At 45.1% G+C, this 12,832-nt stretch overlaps 1 protein-coding gene and 1 long non-coding RNA gene across 3 annotated transcripts in view; one reads left to right on the top strand and one right to left on the bottom strand.

Annotated features, from left to right (window-relative positions):
* LOC138753325 (uncharacterized) overlaps window positions 1-4,594 on the bottom strand; it is a 94,776-nt gene extending 90,182 nt beyond the window's left edge. For both annotated transcript variants that reach the window (XR_011351105.1, XR_011351104.1), the window contains exons 1-2: window positions 4,494-4,594; window positions 3,913-4,043 (exon numbers count right to left, since the gene is read on the bottom strand). This is a non-coding gene — a long non-coding RNA (uncharacterized lncRNA). The remainder of the gene's footprint in view (window positions 1-3,912; window positions 4,044-4,493) is intronic.
* Window positions 4,595-4,678: 84 nt separating this feature from the next.
* On the top strand, window positions 4,679-7,935 carry LOC138753324 (protein FAM181A-like). The gene has a single exon (XM_069916196.1). The coding sequence runs from the start codon at window positions 5,500-5,502 to the stop codon at window positions 6,361-6,363; it is 864 nt and encodes a 287-aa protein (XP_069772297.1). The 5' UTR covers window positions 4,679-5,499; the 3' UTR covers window positions 6,364-7,935.
* Window positions 7,936-12,832: the final 4,897 nt, after the last annotated feature.

The following is a 12,832-nucleotide window of genomic DNA, read 5'->3' as shown; positions in this document are numbered from 1 at the left end:
TTGAGGACTCTTTTTTTTAAAAAAAATGTAGTTCAGATATCACATGGGAAACAAAGAAACCCCAGCACTCAAGTCAACCTGATGTGCACCATACCAAGAGAACAGACGAGCCACCAGCAACAGCATGAGATTTCTGTCCATCTCTGTCCTCCATCAATATTTGTTCTCCAGAAGGCTGATGAACAATGAAAGAGACTAGAAAATTGCAACTGGGGAAGTCGACATTAGACATGCCTGCATGAATAAAATGCTGCAGATGCTGTGCTTCCGAAATGAAAACAGAAAATGATGGAAATACTCTGCGAATCAGTCAGTATTTTGGGGAGTTTGCATTAAAGTCAGTAAGATCCTATCAGAATTAACAAATATATTATAAAATAGTGAAGTTAATTCTAATCTGTATGCTTTGGTTGTAATTACCTACAGTCACAAAATTAAAATCCCCTGGGTTTCATGCCTGTTCCTGAGCTATTTTTAAGGATAAAAACATGTTGATCATCAATTAAAAAACCCAAATATGCTTGCTATTTTGTTGCTTTGTCCTCTATTATAAAGAAGCAAAGAAATTCTATTTATAGAGTGCATTTCTATCTATAAAAGGTACGGGGTACTGCCCTCTTGAGAGATAGGAAGGAGCTTTGGAACATTCAGCACCACAGGGCCTTTAGAATTGAGTAGAACACAAAGGTCTGCAGACACCATGATTCAAGATGAAACATGTCCTACTCATCTTCTTTCCAACCAACTCTCCTTTGCTCTCACTATTGCTTATTACCATCTTTTTAAAAAGCGGTGGGCAACACTTTGTTTATGTGTAACACCAAAGATTCACCAGTCCGAGATCCAGTGAGAGGAACCTTCTTTTAGTGCTCAGGCCTCTTTCGAGATTGACAATAAACCCCTGCCCTGTGTATTTAACAGCTCAAATAGTGGTACTTTCTTTTGAAGATATTCTTACACCAGTTCAAAGTCAAATAAACAGCTTTTATAGAAAATGATTTTAAGAAAAAAAAAGTTATTAAAAGTCTTGCTGGGTATGGAAGGAGTTGAATGGAGCAGATAGAAAGTATTTCATAGTGTGAAAATATATCTTTCCCCAGATCTGAATCGCCTTTTACTTCAGTTTATAGAACAAATGTCTATAGCAAATGAAAAAAATTGTTTTAATGTAACAATTTCCTCAATTGTTACAATCATCTGAAAGGCTAAACTTTCTTCTTTTTTTGGGGGGGGGGGCGGAGGGAAGGAGGCTTTGTTGGGTTTCCTCCAGATGGGAAATTAATTTTGCCCACCTCGGGATCCCAGACACTTAGTTTTAATTCGTTCACCTGCTTTTCTCCAGCGCTAAAATGCTCAAACAATTAGTCCCAAGGAGTGTTTCGATTTGCACGGTGCATTAAGGATCATGTTACCAACTGTTCTAGAAATTATGTGATTAAAACGCCAATTTAGACATTTAAAAAATCCTGAGACAATTGAAGTTTCCCGAGACAAGATTTTGAGTAGTTAGATTCGCTATTTTAACATTATTTCGGGATGATTGTTTAAATCACAGTCTGATGAACTCTTAACGCAGGCATAATATATATGTTTAGGATAATATTATTGACATATTTTTCAGTTTCTGTGATTTGTGATTACTTCGGTGTCCCTTTAAGAGCCCGCAAATAAAGTACAAAATAGCGTTTGAAAATCTAGAATCCTCATTGTAACTCTGTCAAGGACGAATCAATCAATGTTCATTGAGTTTCAACTGACATTTTCACCGCGTCCTGCGGGACCGTAACTGCAGAAGGAGCTGAATTGTAAAATTCCATTCATTCCGAACATCCAGGCGGACTTTTGAAGAGGTGCTTCCAGCGCCCCCCGCCCCCTCCTCCCCCTGGCAGCTTGAGATGTGTCGAGACTGAAATTGGTCCACAGCTGGATCCTATCCGCATGCTGAGATGACATGTCGAGTAATTTTTGCCACTGCTGTCTCGGCTTGACAAATTCACAGCTGTAAATGATTTATCTTTCGGCCTTTCCCTCTGTCCCACTTCAAAGCGCAATTCTCCTGCCGGGGATGGGGGCTCTTTGGGGTGTGCCCTATTGTTAATTGTTCTTTTCACTTGGACATTGTTACCGACAAGGAAGAGCAGGCGATGATAAAAAAAAAGTCTTCAGTGGCCTCTCGGGCCGCCGGCAGCCAGCTCAACCCGAGGGTGACCTTAAAGAGAGTGGGATGCGTTTTGTCAATGTGCAGCTGTTAACTGTATGGCTGAGAACCTCGCTTCGGGATCATTTGTGTGGTCTGATTTTCAATAATATTGTACATCGTCCCTTCAAATAATTTTCAATTGCTTAGTATTTTGCGGCGAGAGAAAAAAAAAGAACCTAAATCCCCCTCCCCCCTGCGACTTTTAACATGATTCTATGTTCTCAAACGGAGAAGGGCTGTGAAGAAAGCACATCCGTATCCCCAAATGATGAGCAAAGGATAGGATTTTAACCCCAGCACACGTCCTGGCGAATCTCGTGGGGTCCGTTATTGCCCGCATCGAGGCCATCCTACCAAGCAAGTTCATGCCATTGAAAGGTTTTCCCCAAAATGTATTGGTTCAGGACACTCGAAAGCAGGTGGTGCAAAGGAAATTCTGACTTCTAAATCCTGCCAAATAGTTTAGACAAGTGGTTCTCAACCAGTTTTATTCCCCACCCCACCCCACTCAAGTACCACCTTAAGCAATCCTGTGGCATTTAGTCCAACCCCTGGCCCACGACTGCCGAAACCACGAGCATCAAAAGCGTCGCTTCATCAGGTGGGTATTAAAGCTTCTTAATGAAGGGCATGGGCGAAAAGGATTTAAAGCAGGGGCTTCTGTCCATTATTTCCTAGTTTTGATAAAAGGTTCCGAATCCGAAACTTTTAACAGTTTCAGATGTCACCTGACCTGCTAAAAAGATTTGCCCCTTCACTGAACTGTTGCCTTTATTTCAGATTTCCAACATCTGCAATTTTTTTGGCACAGGACCGAACGAGTTAAGAGCCCATTGAAATGATGGAGGACAGAGTTGGCCAAACGTTGAACAGGCAGCGTCCGTTCTAACTGATGTGCGCATTAAAATTCATCATCAAAAATAGATCAAGTTTCATCGATATTTGGCATCAGAGGCGTCGAAATGGAAACATTTAAAGCGAACGCCGTGGAGAAATAATGAAGCCCGCACTTTAAACGCTGGGTGTCGGATATCTCCCACGATTTCGAGTAGTGGTTGTCAACCTTTGATCCCCACTCACGTACCACTTTAATAATCCCGTACAGAGCTCCTCGACATCCTTATGTCATAGGTTTTCTGTGGTTAATAAGGGGTGACTTAAGTGGGGAAAAAGTATTGAGGTTCAGCTCAATCTTCCTATTGTTGGGTCACTGGCGATAATAACACATTCACAATGTTATAACTCTTCAAAGTACGTACTTTTCAATTGTGAACTCACATTTAGGCTTAAGATACGTTGAAGGGGATATTTTCATCGTATACTTTATACGATTTCGGTCACAGGAAGTATATGCCAATGGCCTTTAAAAATCACAGGGATTACATCCGCGTCTGTTAAACCGGAGCAGCAGGTCTAAATTTGCCCTGCCGGGCTCATGTTATCCTCAGGCCACGTTCAGAGCGAGCCTGTAGGAAATTCAGCCCAGGTGTGGGAGGGCTTTCACCGGAGAACGGGGGCCGAATGCTCGCTCCTGGCCTTGTGAACGAGCTGCTGTCAGCTCCCATTGATGCCCAATCTCTCAAAAGAAGAGTCACCTTGCATGAGCGAGAGGTGGGAAGGACATGCCGAGCAACGTCCAGTTCATCAGGAAAAGAAGCAGGACAATTAGCATTTCACACGCTTTTCAGAGAGAGAAAAAAGTCCGGCCCTACCTTCCCCACAGAGTTCATCGTTTCCAATGGATTGTCCTTTTTTGGCTGTTGCGCGCGTTGGCAGGGTGACAGTAGTCGAGTGTGCAAACTTGCGCTATTGTCCCTAGACGCTGCGAAGCCATGGCGACCCACTAATATGACATAGGAAAATGTTTACTGATGGATATTCTATGGGCTTTGTCCAACTCTTTCTCTATCATGACGACTCGATTTAAGTCTCTAACTGTTTGACTACAAATGCAAGAGTGCTATCCAACTCGATCCCATTGTCAGGGCGGTTTGAATGGGTAATTCAGCTTTTGTGTGTTTCGATTGAGAAGGCAAACATAAAGACAAGATTCTTGAGCGCTCAAGCCCCCTAACCATGGATATCTGCACATCTCCTCGTTTCCCCCCCCCCCCTCTCTCTCTCTGGTACTTCTTCTGACATCAGCCCCCCCCCCCCCCAAAAGCCCGAGGAGAGCAACTAAAAGTAGGCAAGCCAGACTTGCAAAGCGAGCATTGTGTCACTGAACTCAAGCATGTCTTGTCGCAAGGCATCAGGCAGCCGAACTTATTTTTCATTGATGAAAAAAACTCACTGAGTCTTTGGATATTATCCACGCAACGTGTTTTAGAGCAAAGGACTCCGAGAAGGGGGAAGAGTCAGAGGGAGAGAGTGGGAAAATTGCACTGAAAATGATCGTACTTCTTGGCTCGCGTTTTCTTTCCCTCTCTCTTGCGTTTCCATAACAACAATTTGTGATACAAAAGAATGTGTAACAAGCGAGCCCAGTGCCTGATTGGGATGTATTGTGTTTAGAAGGCAACCGCTGATTGGTCTGGAAGTGCCTTAACTACAGGCAGTTTATATTCATTCAGCTAACTCTAGTGAGAAAATAGACGAAATTTCAAGATTTGTTCTCTAGCGGGTCCCAAAGGTGAGCAGAAGCGTTGAAACAAGGGTTGGATTATGAGGAGAGAATAATGCCCAGGTCCCCTCCATGGAACCAGCGCCGTGTGCGCGAGTGTCCTGCTGGAGAATGGTAGACAGTAAACCCTATACAATAGATTCGCAAGAAGAAAATGTGGAATTGAAACGTGAGAAAAGTAAGATCGGGGAAAGTTTTATGCTAATACTAGATGATAATCGTGGGGTTCTGCATACCTGGACTGGTGCCAGAAGTCGATGTGATGGCATTTCTGTTCCAGTGAAGCAGTAAACTGCGTGGATGTGTGCGTGTCTTTGCGGAAAAAAAATTGCAAAGGTTTCGACTGTAGGAAAATCAGGAAATGTGAAACAATTCTAATAGTACGAATTAACGGAACAAAATACTGCGATTCAGACAATGCCCGATATGAGTGTCCTCGATTAACATCTTTGAACAGCATCACGTGTGGTGGGAATCTTCAGTGATGAAAGGTGCTGCCATTATTGGGTTGGGGATCTACTCATAAGTGAGTTCTCCAGAAAATTATGTTTGTTCATTTATTACTCAGTGAAATTATCTCACTTATTTATCTTGCAGTTTGGCACGGAGGGGGAGCCTCCTGATCTACTCATGGCGAGTGAGCCATAGGTGTGGATGTCCGGAAGTTGGGATTAATATGGCATCTGCGGACAGCGAGGTTAAAACTTTGTTGAACTTTGTCAATTTGGCTTCGAGTGACATCAAGGCGGCTTTGGACAAATCGGCTCCCTGCCGGCGTTCGGTAGATCACAGGAAATATTTACAGAAACAGCTGAAACGTTTTTCCCAGAAATACTCTCGGATTCCCCGTTGTCACCCCAACCGGCTGCTGGATCCCAGTTCGAAGGGAGGGTCAGAGTACAAGAGCCGGGCTTATGTTCTGCAGCACGCGGAGCCCCACTTACTCTTCAAACCTCCCGCGGACCAGGAGAGTGGCGAAACTTTGTCCGGGACTATCACGGCGGCTGGAAAGCAGCTCGGCAGGCAGAGCCAGGTGCCGATGAGGAAACGTCAACTGCCCGCGTCCTTCTGGGAGGAACCGAGGCCAGCCCAAACCCTCCAGCCCTTGAATCTGCTTCGTGTGGAACAAGTGGTGGCGGCGACCGAAGGCCCGCCCGGCCAAGGATCGGAAAGCAAGCGAGCCCAGGAATGCTCCAATCCATCCAAACACTCCTCGGCACTTCCAGCGATCCCGCAGGAGTGCGAGAGAGAGGCGGTGAAATTCCACTTCGCCTCCCTGTCCCGCGCCATGAATGTCTGCAGTTGCTGTCCATTTCAGTACCATGGTCACCGGGTTTATCAGGGGCACCTGGGCTTGTCTCCTTCCGGCTTCTCCGACATTGGGGTGTGGAGAAAAGGGGGCAACCCGCCAGCCGACCTCCAGGCTTACTCCAAAGGCTCTTTAAGCGGACAAAAAATCTACAAACCTGTCGTTTTGAAGCCCATTCCCACGAAGCCCACTGTCGCACATCCCCTGTATAACGTGTATGGGTTTCTTTGATGGCCTGGAGTTGGGAAGCAACGTTCCAGCGGGGGTCACTTTGTGCACGAAAAGTTAACAACCTGTGTCCACTTCACATACTAATCAAGCAAGTAGCTCTGAGGATAATGGGTGAACGTCTGCCCACGTCTCTGGTTGCTTGTGTGAATATAGAAATGGGGGTCTTGTATTGTTGAGTATAGGCGCGCATGAATGCCTGAGCTTCCGTTCGCTGATATGTGTGTGAGTCCGTCATGTTTAGAAGTGTTTTCTCTCGCCCCCCTCCCCCCCCCAGAATCATTCCAACAGTTCCCACAAGTAATGGGACATTCACCTTCTAGTGGGCATTGTCAAGCTCCGTTAATGACACAAGTGAACAAAGAGCGTTAAAACACCCCAAAACAAATTTAAGGACAGGAAAACGCACTATGGAAGAACGGCCTCTTGGAGGCTACTGCAAAGACAAGCATGGAATAGGAAGTGAACTTCATCAACGTTTCAATAGTTTCAGTGAATTATCTGGTTCGCAATGGAAAACAGATGTTTGCATTCAGTAAACAGGGTTGGTTCTCCCCTCTCTGTCATCGGCATGCGAGGTGTTCTGGGTGGGGGAAACGGAGGCTCTTCAAGCCCCCCCCCCCTCAATCAATCACACAGGTCACTGGCCAAAGTCGCCATCATGCGACCGCCGGCGCTGCGCTGACATCGCCTCTGCTCGGCCGCATGCATTCACACGGGGAACACAGAATAGAATTCCCGCATCCTCCTTCTTACCCCATCACCAAAACTAGATGCAACATGGATGAAGTTCGGAATACATACCGGGCAAAGAGTCGGTTATTGCCACTTGAATTAAGACCTTTAAATGATTAAACTGCTAGCAGCAATTTAAGTCTTACAGTGGGCGAACGCGACATTTAATCGAGTGATTGTTCCCCGAAACAACTAGAATTTCAATAAAAAAGCTTCGAATGGGTTTCTTCTGGTTCAAAGACCAGAATAATAAATATCGCCTGGGTTCACAGATAAACATTGCTGTCGATTTGGAGTGGAGTGGTCCCACTCATATCTGCTGCAAACGAGTTATACCCCATGAGCCCACGGATACAATAACGGTCTCAGAATTCCAGAAAGACGCAAAGGGGGGCACCAACAATTTTAAGATGGTGGCGGGGAGGCGGGTTCACTCTTCATTATCCGCTGGCCTGGCCTGTAGCCTACCTACCTTGGTGGCTCACTCTTGCCAATTCCATTTAACATCGACGTGGTACGAGGTGGTCGCTTCATAATCAATTGGATTTTTTTGTTTGTTTGGAAATTCAATGAATTGTGTGTAGACTTTTCATTTAAAAAGATGGCACTGAAGTAGACCCTACAGCCATGTCTACGCCAACATAGCTATACTAATCCCACCTCTACCTGGTCCGTAGAGATTCAAGTACTCGCCCAAAGGCAGCTTAACTATTAGGAGAATACCACCACCTATTCAGGCAGTCTTTTCTACTGTGCTACTATATTCCGGGGGGGGGGGGGCATGTTCCCCAGACCCTCTCCCAATCTTTTTTTCAAAAATATTCATCTTAAACCCGCCCTTTGGTGGTAGTCATCCCTGCCAGGGTAGAAAATTGCTGATTTTATTAATGCTGGGGGGCGAAAATACTCAGACAGGATTTTATGTCCAACCTGGCCTTCTCAGTGTTTCCAGAATATTAAGTTTCCAACGTAAGATTGGCAAATAAAAACGTGGCTGAAACTGAAACCAATTGCCCCGAGATCCCACATTGCCTTGACCGTGGTTTGAGCCGTCTCCTCGCACAGCTGGGACGTGCATTCCGTCGCACAGACTGCGCACATTTTCGGGGGGAAACCGGCGTTTGCAATAATTGGCCCAGAAGCGGCCGAATTGGAACAGAGTCAAATTAAACCATGCGGAAGATCGGCAGATTTGCGTCCACTTTGAGGCACTATTTGATTTAGTTTCACTCATTAAACTAGAAGCCCCCCAGGTCAGACAAGCGATCCACTCGCCCAATCAACCCGTCACTCCTGTGTGGCTGCGGCAAACGCGAAGAGAATTTCAGAGCATGTGCCTGACAATGACCTTTCAAACGCAGGGCGACGGATTACATTGCGCCCTCCTTCTCAGGTGGACTGCGGTCACATGAATTACCTGGCCAACGGCGAACAATATTTATAGCATAGGTCTTTTCCTGCAGTGATTAATGCTCATTTGAAACAGAGGCAAACATTCTCCATATCTGAATAACAAAGTATTTCATCGCCAAATTTTTCCACTGTATGTCTGAACAGGTGACAATTAACAGTTCAGTTCAATACCTGGTGGTCTTCGGGATACTCTGATTTGGATTACTATCTGTGGCGCTAACACACATTGATTAATTCCTTGGTGGCTTTCCGCCCTATTCTGGGCAGGTTTGGTCGAGCTGTTTGCTGGGTGATTCAATGTTCAGTTTCGACTGATCAGCTTGTATAGAAACTTGAGTGTGATTTCATTCCGGGGTGTGTTTGTGTGTGTGCATGTAGGAGTGTGTGGTGGGTGGGCGGGGCGAGGGCTGCATTCAGTTCCCACTGATGGAAATAAAAAAAACATGATAAGATGCTCAGTTAAGGGTGAAGAAACCGTTTCCTTGGCTCAGTTCTCGGATGGATTCATAATCAGTTTGAAAATTCATGCCGTCAGTTACGTGTTACAATATCCCTGCTGTTAAAAACAAACTCAAACACTGTTTTCGTGGGAATGGCGGGTTGCGAATCTGTATGCCTTCAGACGACTTTACAGTAGAATTGTAACAACGGCGATAAGTAGTTTCCATAGATGATGCAGGCATTGATTACATGCAGCCAAAGCCCACCGTTAGGACATGCTCTGAAAGTGACATGCACTTGGTTCTGATGTCGGACTGGACCTTAATTCTAGTTTTACACAAGCAAGTATAATGTGGGGTATGTCCTTGCACCTTTGCTACCGATGTAATGTACTATTTAAGGAAATGTACACCTTCCTGAAGTTGTACTCCGTGAGCTATCAAATTTTAGTTTGGAAAACAGGATGTCATGTAAAAATAAATTATTTATATGCTACCTTTCGTCGCTACGGAATATCCCAAAGCTATTTGAAGCCACTAAGACTTTTATTAAACCAGTTTGTTAATGTGAATAATATCCATATTAGAGTACTCTGTGAAAGCATAAGCAGACATTGAGGAGATCACTCAGTATGAACGTATTCATGTTAAAACCCCAATGTTTTGTCATTTTTCTGCATCAATGAGAAACATAGCCAGTGGGAAAATTGCATCCAGTGAAAACTGCATTCATCTGAATTGTTATGAAAGGTTATTAGCGATGTTTGATTTCCTTGTCTAAGAAATAATTACATTTTATGTAAAGTGGCGATTAATAATTTTGTTGTGTGAGAGAGAGAGAAAGTCATGCGAAAAGATATGCTCTTATGAAATAAAAAAAGTTAAGGTATGAAAGATCAGAAAAACTTTGGAATGTTGATTTATCAATTTCATTGAATAGACTGCAATGCATGTAGTTTTAATCACGAAAATTTCACCAGTTTTTTTTTTAAAAGATGCTTGTGGCCTTGTGTAAGCCGGAGAGATTATTGCTCAAACCCGTTCTTGACATGATGTAACTGTCTCTTCATTTGGAACTTTTTTTTTGTTTAGACACCAGGCACTTTTGGAGAACAGTACGTAATTATGCATTGATGTTCAATCCGGGGCTAATAGGGCCGGGGGCTGATAGACAGTGAAGGTAGGGGGTGTTGTAGGGTACCACTGACGAGTTGTGTTCGTCTGCCAAGAAAGTAGTTTTGCTTTTAACCTTAACTTAATTTCTGCTTTCAACGCAGCAACGTGTCAGCCCTCAACCCACACCTGAACGTGCCAATTTTAAACACCAACATTCGGATTTCCCACTCGTCGATGGGATTACCGATTAATCCCAGCACATTTTGTCCACTCAGGGGACATTGGTGAGAAGCCCGCCAAGTTAGAGGTTAGCGGCGCTCTTTTAGAACGGTGTTCCTTGCGTCTGCTAAAAATATTGGCTCCACACCCAAGATGAAGAAAGGGTCAGGACACCCGTCATAAAATGGACCAAATGGAACAGATTACAACGTTTTTCTTCACTCCAAGTCATGGCGAACAATAGGAACAGAAGAACATAGGAAATAGGAACGAGTAGGCCATTTGGCCCGTCGAGCCTACTCCACCATTCAACAAGATCGTGGTTGATCAGGCTGTGAACTCCGCTCCATTTACCCGCCATAATCCTCAATTCCCTACAATGCAAAAAAAAAAATCTATGCAAAAAATGGTTTCTGGCATGTGCCACTCGTTTTCATGTAATGTGTTGCTGAACAGCGGCGTTGTTTTGAACATTTGAAGCCCCTACCGCATCTCTTAGCACAGATTATCAACATGTCAGGATAAGACACGATTAAAACCCCATACCATTTCTAACCAAACCCCCTGCAAATGAACGTCCTCACCCCGAATAATGTATCCGTTTTCATGACTAAACAGCCTCATCTTTTTCTTTCCTGCTTCTTCTGTCTCTTTCCTTCCGCTCCCCGCCCCTTCCCTCCCTTCTTCTTAACCGCTCCCTCTATGCTTCTCACCTATTTCTCTTTTTACCTCCCACCTGTTAACCTGTGCTCCGTCCCCTTCCGACGATCTGACACCCCCTCCCTTCACCTAGCCATCCCTCCTCCCCTTGATCACTGCTGTCCCCTCTGTCCCTTTTCCACCTTTCACCTCCAGCCTTTGTGACCACACATTCCCATCCCCCCCCCCCCCCCCAACGCTTTTGCTCGGACGCGTGCCGACTTTTTTTCCATACCTTGATGATGGGCTCAAGCCCAAAATGTATTTTTACCTTTGCGATATAAAGGACACTGACCTACTGAGTTTCTACAGCATTGTGTTTTTACATTATCACTCTGCATATTGTTTCATTTATACAGAGGCCTTTCCCTGCAGTAAATCCTCTGTAAGCATATTATGGATCCATACTTCACATTTACCTTGATAAGAGCCCTTCCAACCAGACTGAAGAATTTTAATCCTATCCAGGACCAGTCTACTGGACAGGCCCTAGTTTCTCCATCCCAAATGTTCACTTTCACAATCACGTGTGCATCACAGCGACAGAGTATATGTTCTCCAAGGCTACTCCAGTATCATCTCACCTGCCCCAAACCTTTAGTAGATGCATGAGAAGGTACCCATTTTGCAATCCACCCTGATTTTGAAATAATCTAATTAATTCATCTTAGCTGATGGCCCTGGATCCTGAAGTCTCCTGCCCACTACCAATATGGTGATGGCTTCAGTCAAATAAAAAGGGGTGTTTGGTTCGGTGCGGACTAGAAGGGCCTAATGGCCTGTTTCCGTGCTGTAATTGTTATGTTAAACTGCAAGAAGAAAGCTCACTCCATCTTGTTGGGATAAGCACGGATTTACCTTTAAAAACTGGACTGTGCAGGGTCACCCATGTCCTGAGTCTTCTTTCTCAGTGTTCTGCATTTGTAACTTCCGAGAGTGTTAAGTCCCTATAGAAGTTTATTTTGTGCTGCCCTTTCTCGGTCTCTGTGCACATTCGCTGGAGCAGTGAAGCCATGAAGCAGGAGTGATGGCGCCATCCGGTGACTCTCTGATCCTCATCGACTTACAGACCATGAGTGAGAGAGACTCTCACCAAACTCTCTGAATAATAATACCGGTAGGTCACTGAGGACAAGATGGAGATTTCAGCTTGAAGGGAGTTTGTTGAGAATCTCTCTCACTGCTGCCCATCTGCACTCCCTGTTGCTCTCAAGCTCTACCACTATATTCTTGCCCAGTCTCACTTCCACAGTCTTTTCTGGCTACTTGCCTCTGCGCCATCTGGTGCCACATGAATTCCAGCTCCTGTTCCAAGCTTCCTAATTTGGCCCACATCAGGATCTCAGGTACATGCGCTGCATTGACTCCTGGTCTCTTTGCTTCTCCCACCATATCCTACAAACTACCCTCAGCTAGATGTGCAGGTACCAGTGGACCCTCATTCTCTCACTACCACAGCTATGATCTGCCACAAACCTCTCCTACACTTCATCCTCTGCTGGATCCATGAGTTCAACCATCTGCCATCCATCAAGGATTGGAAGGTTGTGTTCCTGGAGACTGCTGCCTCAGTGACCACCCAAGCGGGTCTTCATTCTGCCAGTTTGCAGGACCAAGCTCCTGTTGTGGGTCTTCACCTTGGTTTCGGTGATCTATAGGGCATGACATGAACTTTCACCCTAAACCCAGTGGTCACCTTGGCCCCAGTGACCTACAGGACTGAGCCTCCATAGTGAACTCCAACCCTGGCTTTGGAGTGCGCAGGGTTCTCTTCCCTGCACCCTGACTTTTGAAACCTTAACCTCTCTCCCTTTGACCCTCCACCTCCTGATCCACTCCATTTTCCTCCC

Source organism: Narcine bancroftii, chromosome 2 (assembly GCF_036971445.1).
Source record: "Narcine bancroftii isolate sNarBan1 chromosome 2, sNarBan1.hap1, whole genome shotgun sequence".
Classification (NCBI taxonomy): domain Eukaryota; kingdom Metazoa; phylum Chordata; class Chondrichthyes; order Torpediniformes; family Narcinidae; genus Narcine; species Narcine bancroftii.
This window is presented reverse-complemented; position numbering and strand designations above follow the sequence as displayed.

What these genes read in the sequence shown, in the direction of transcription:
- LOC138753324 (XM_069916196.1), top strand. Translation starts at nt 5,500, where the DNA reads ATGGCATCTGCGGACAGCGAGGTTAAAACTTTGTTGAACTTTGTCAAT.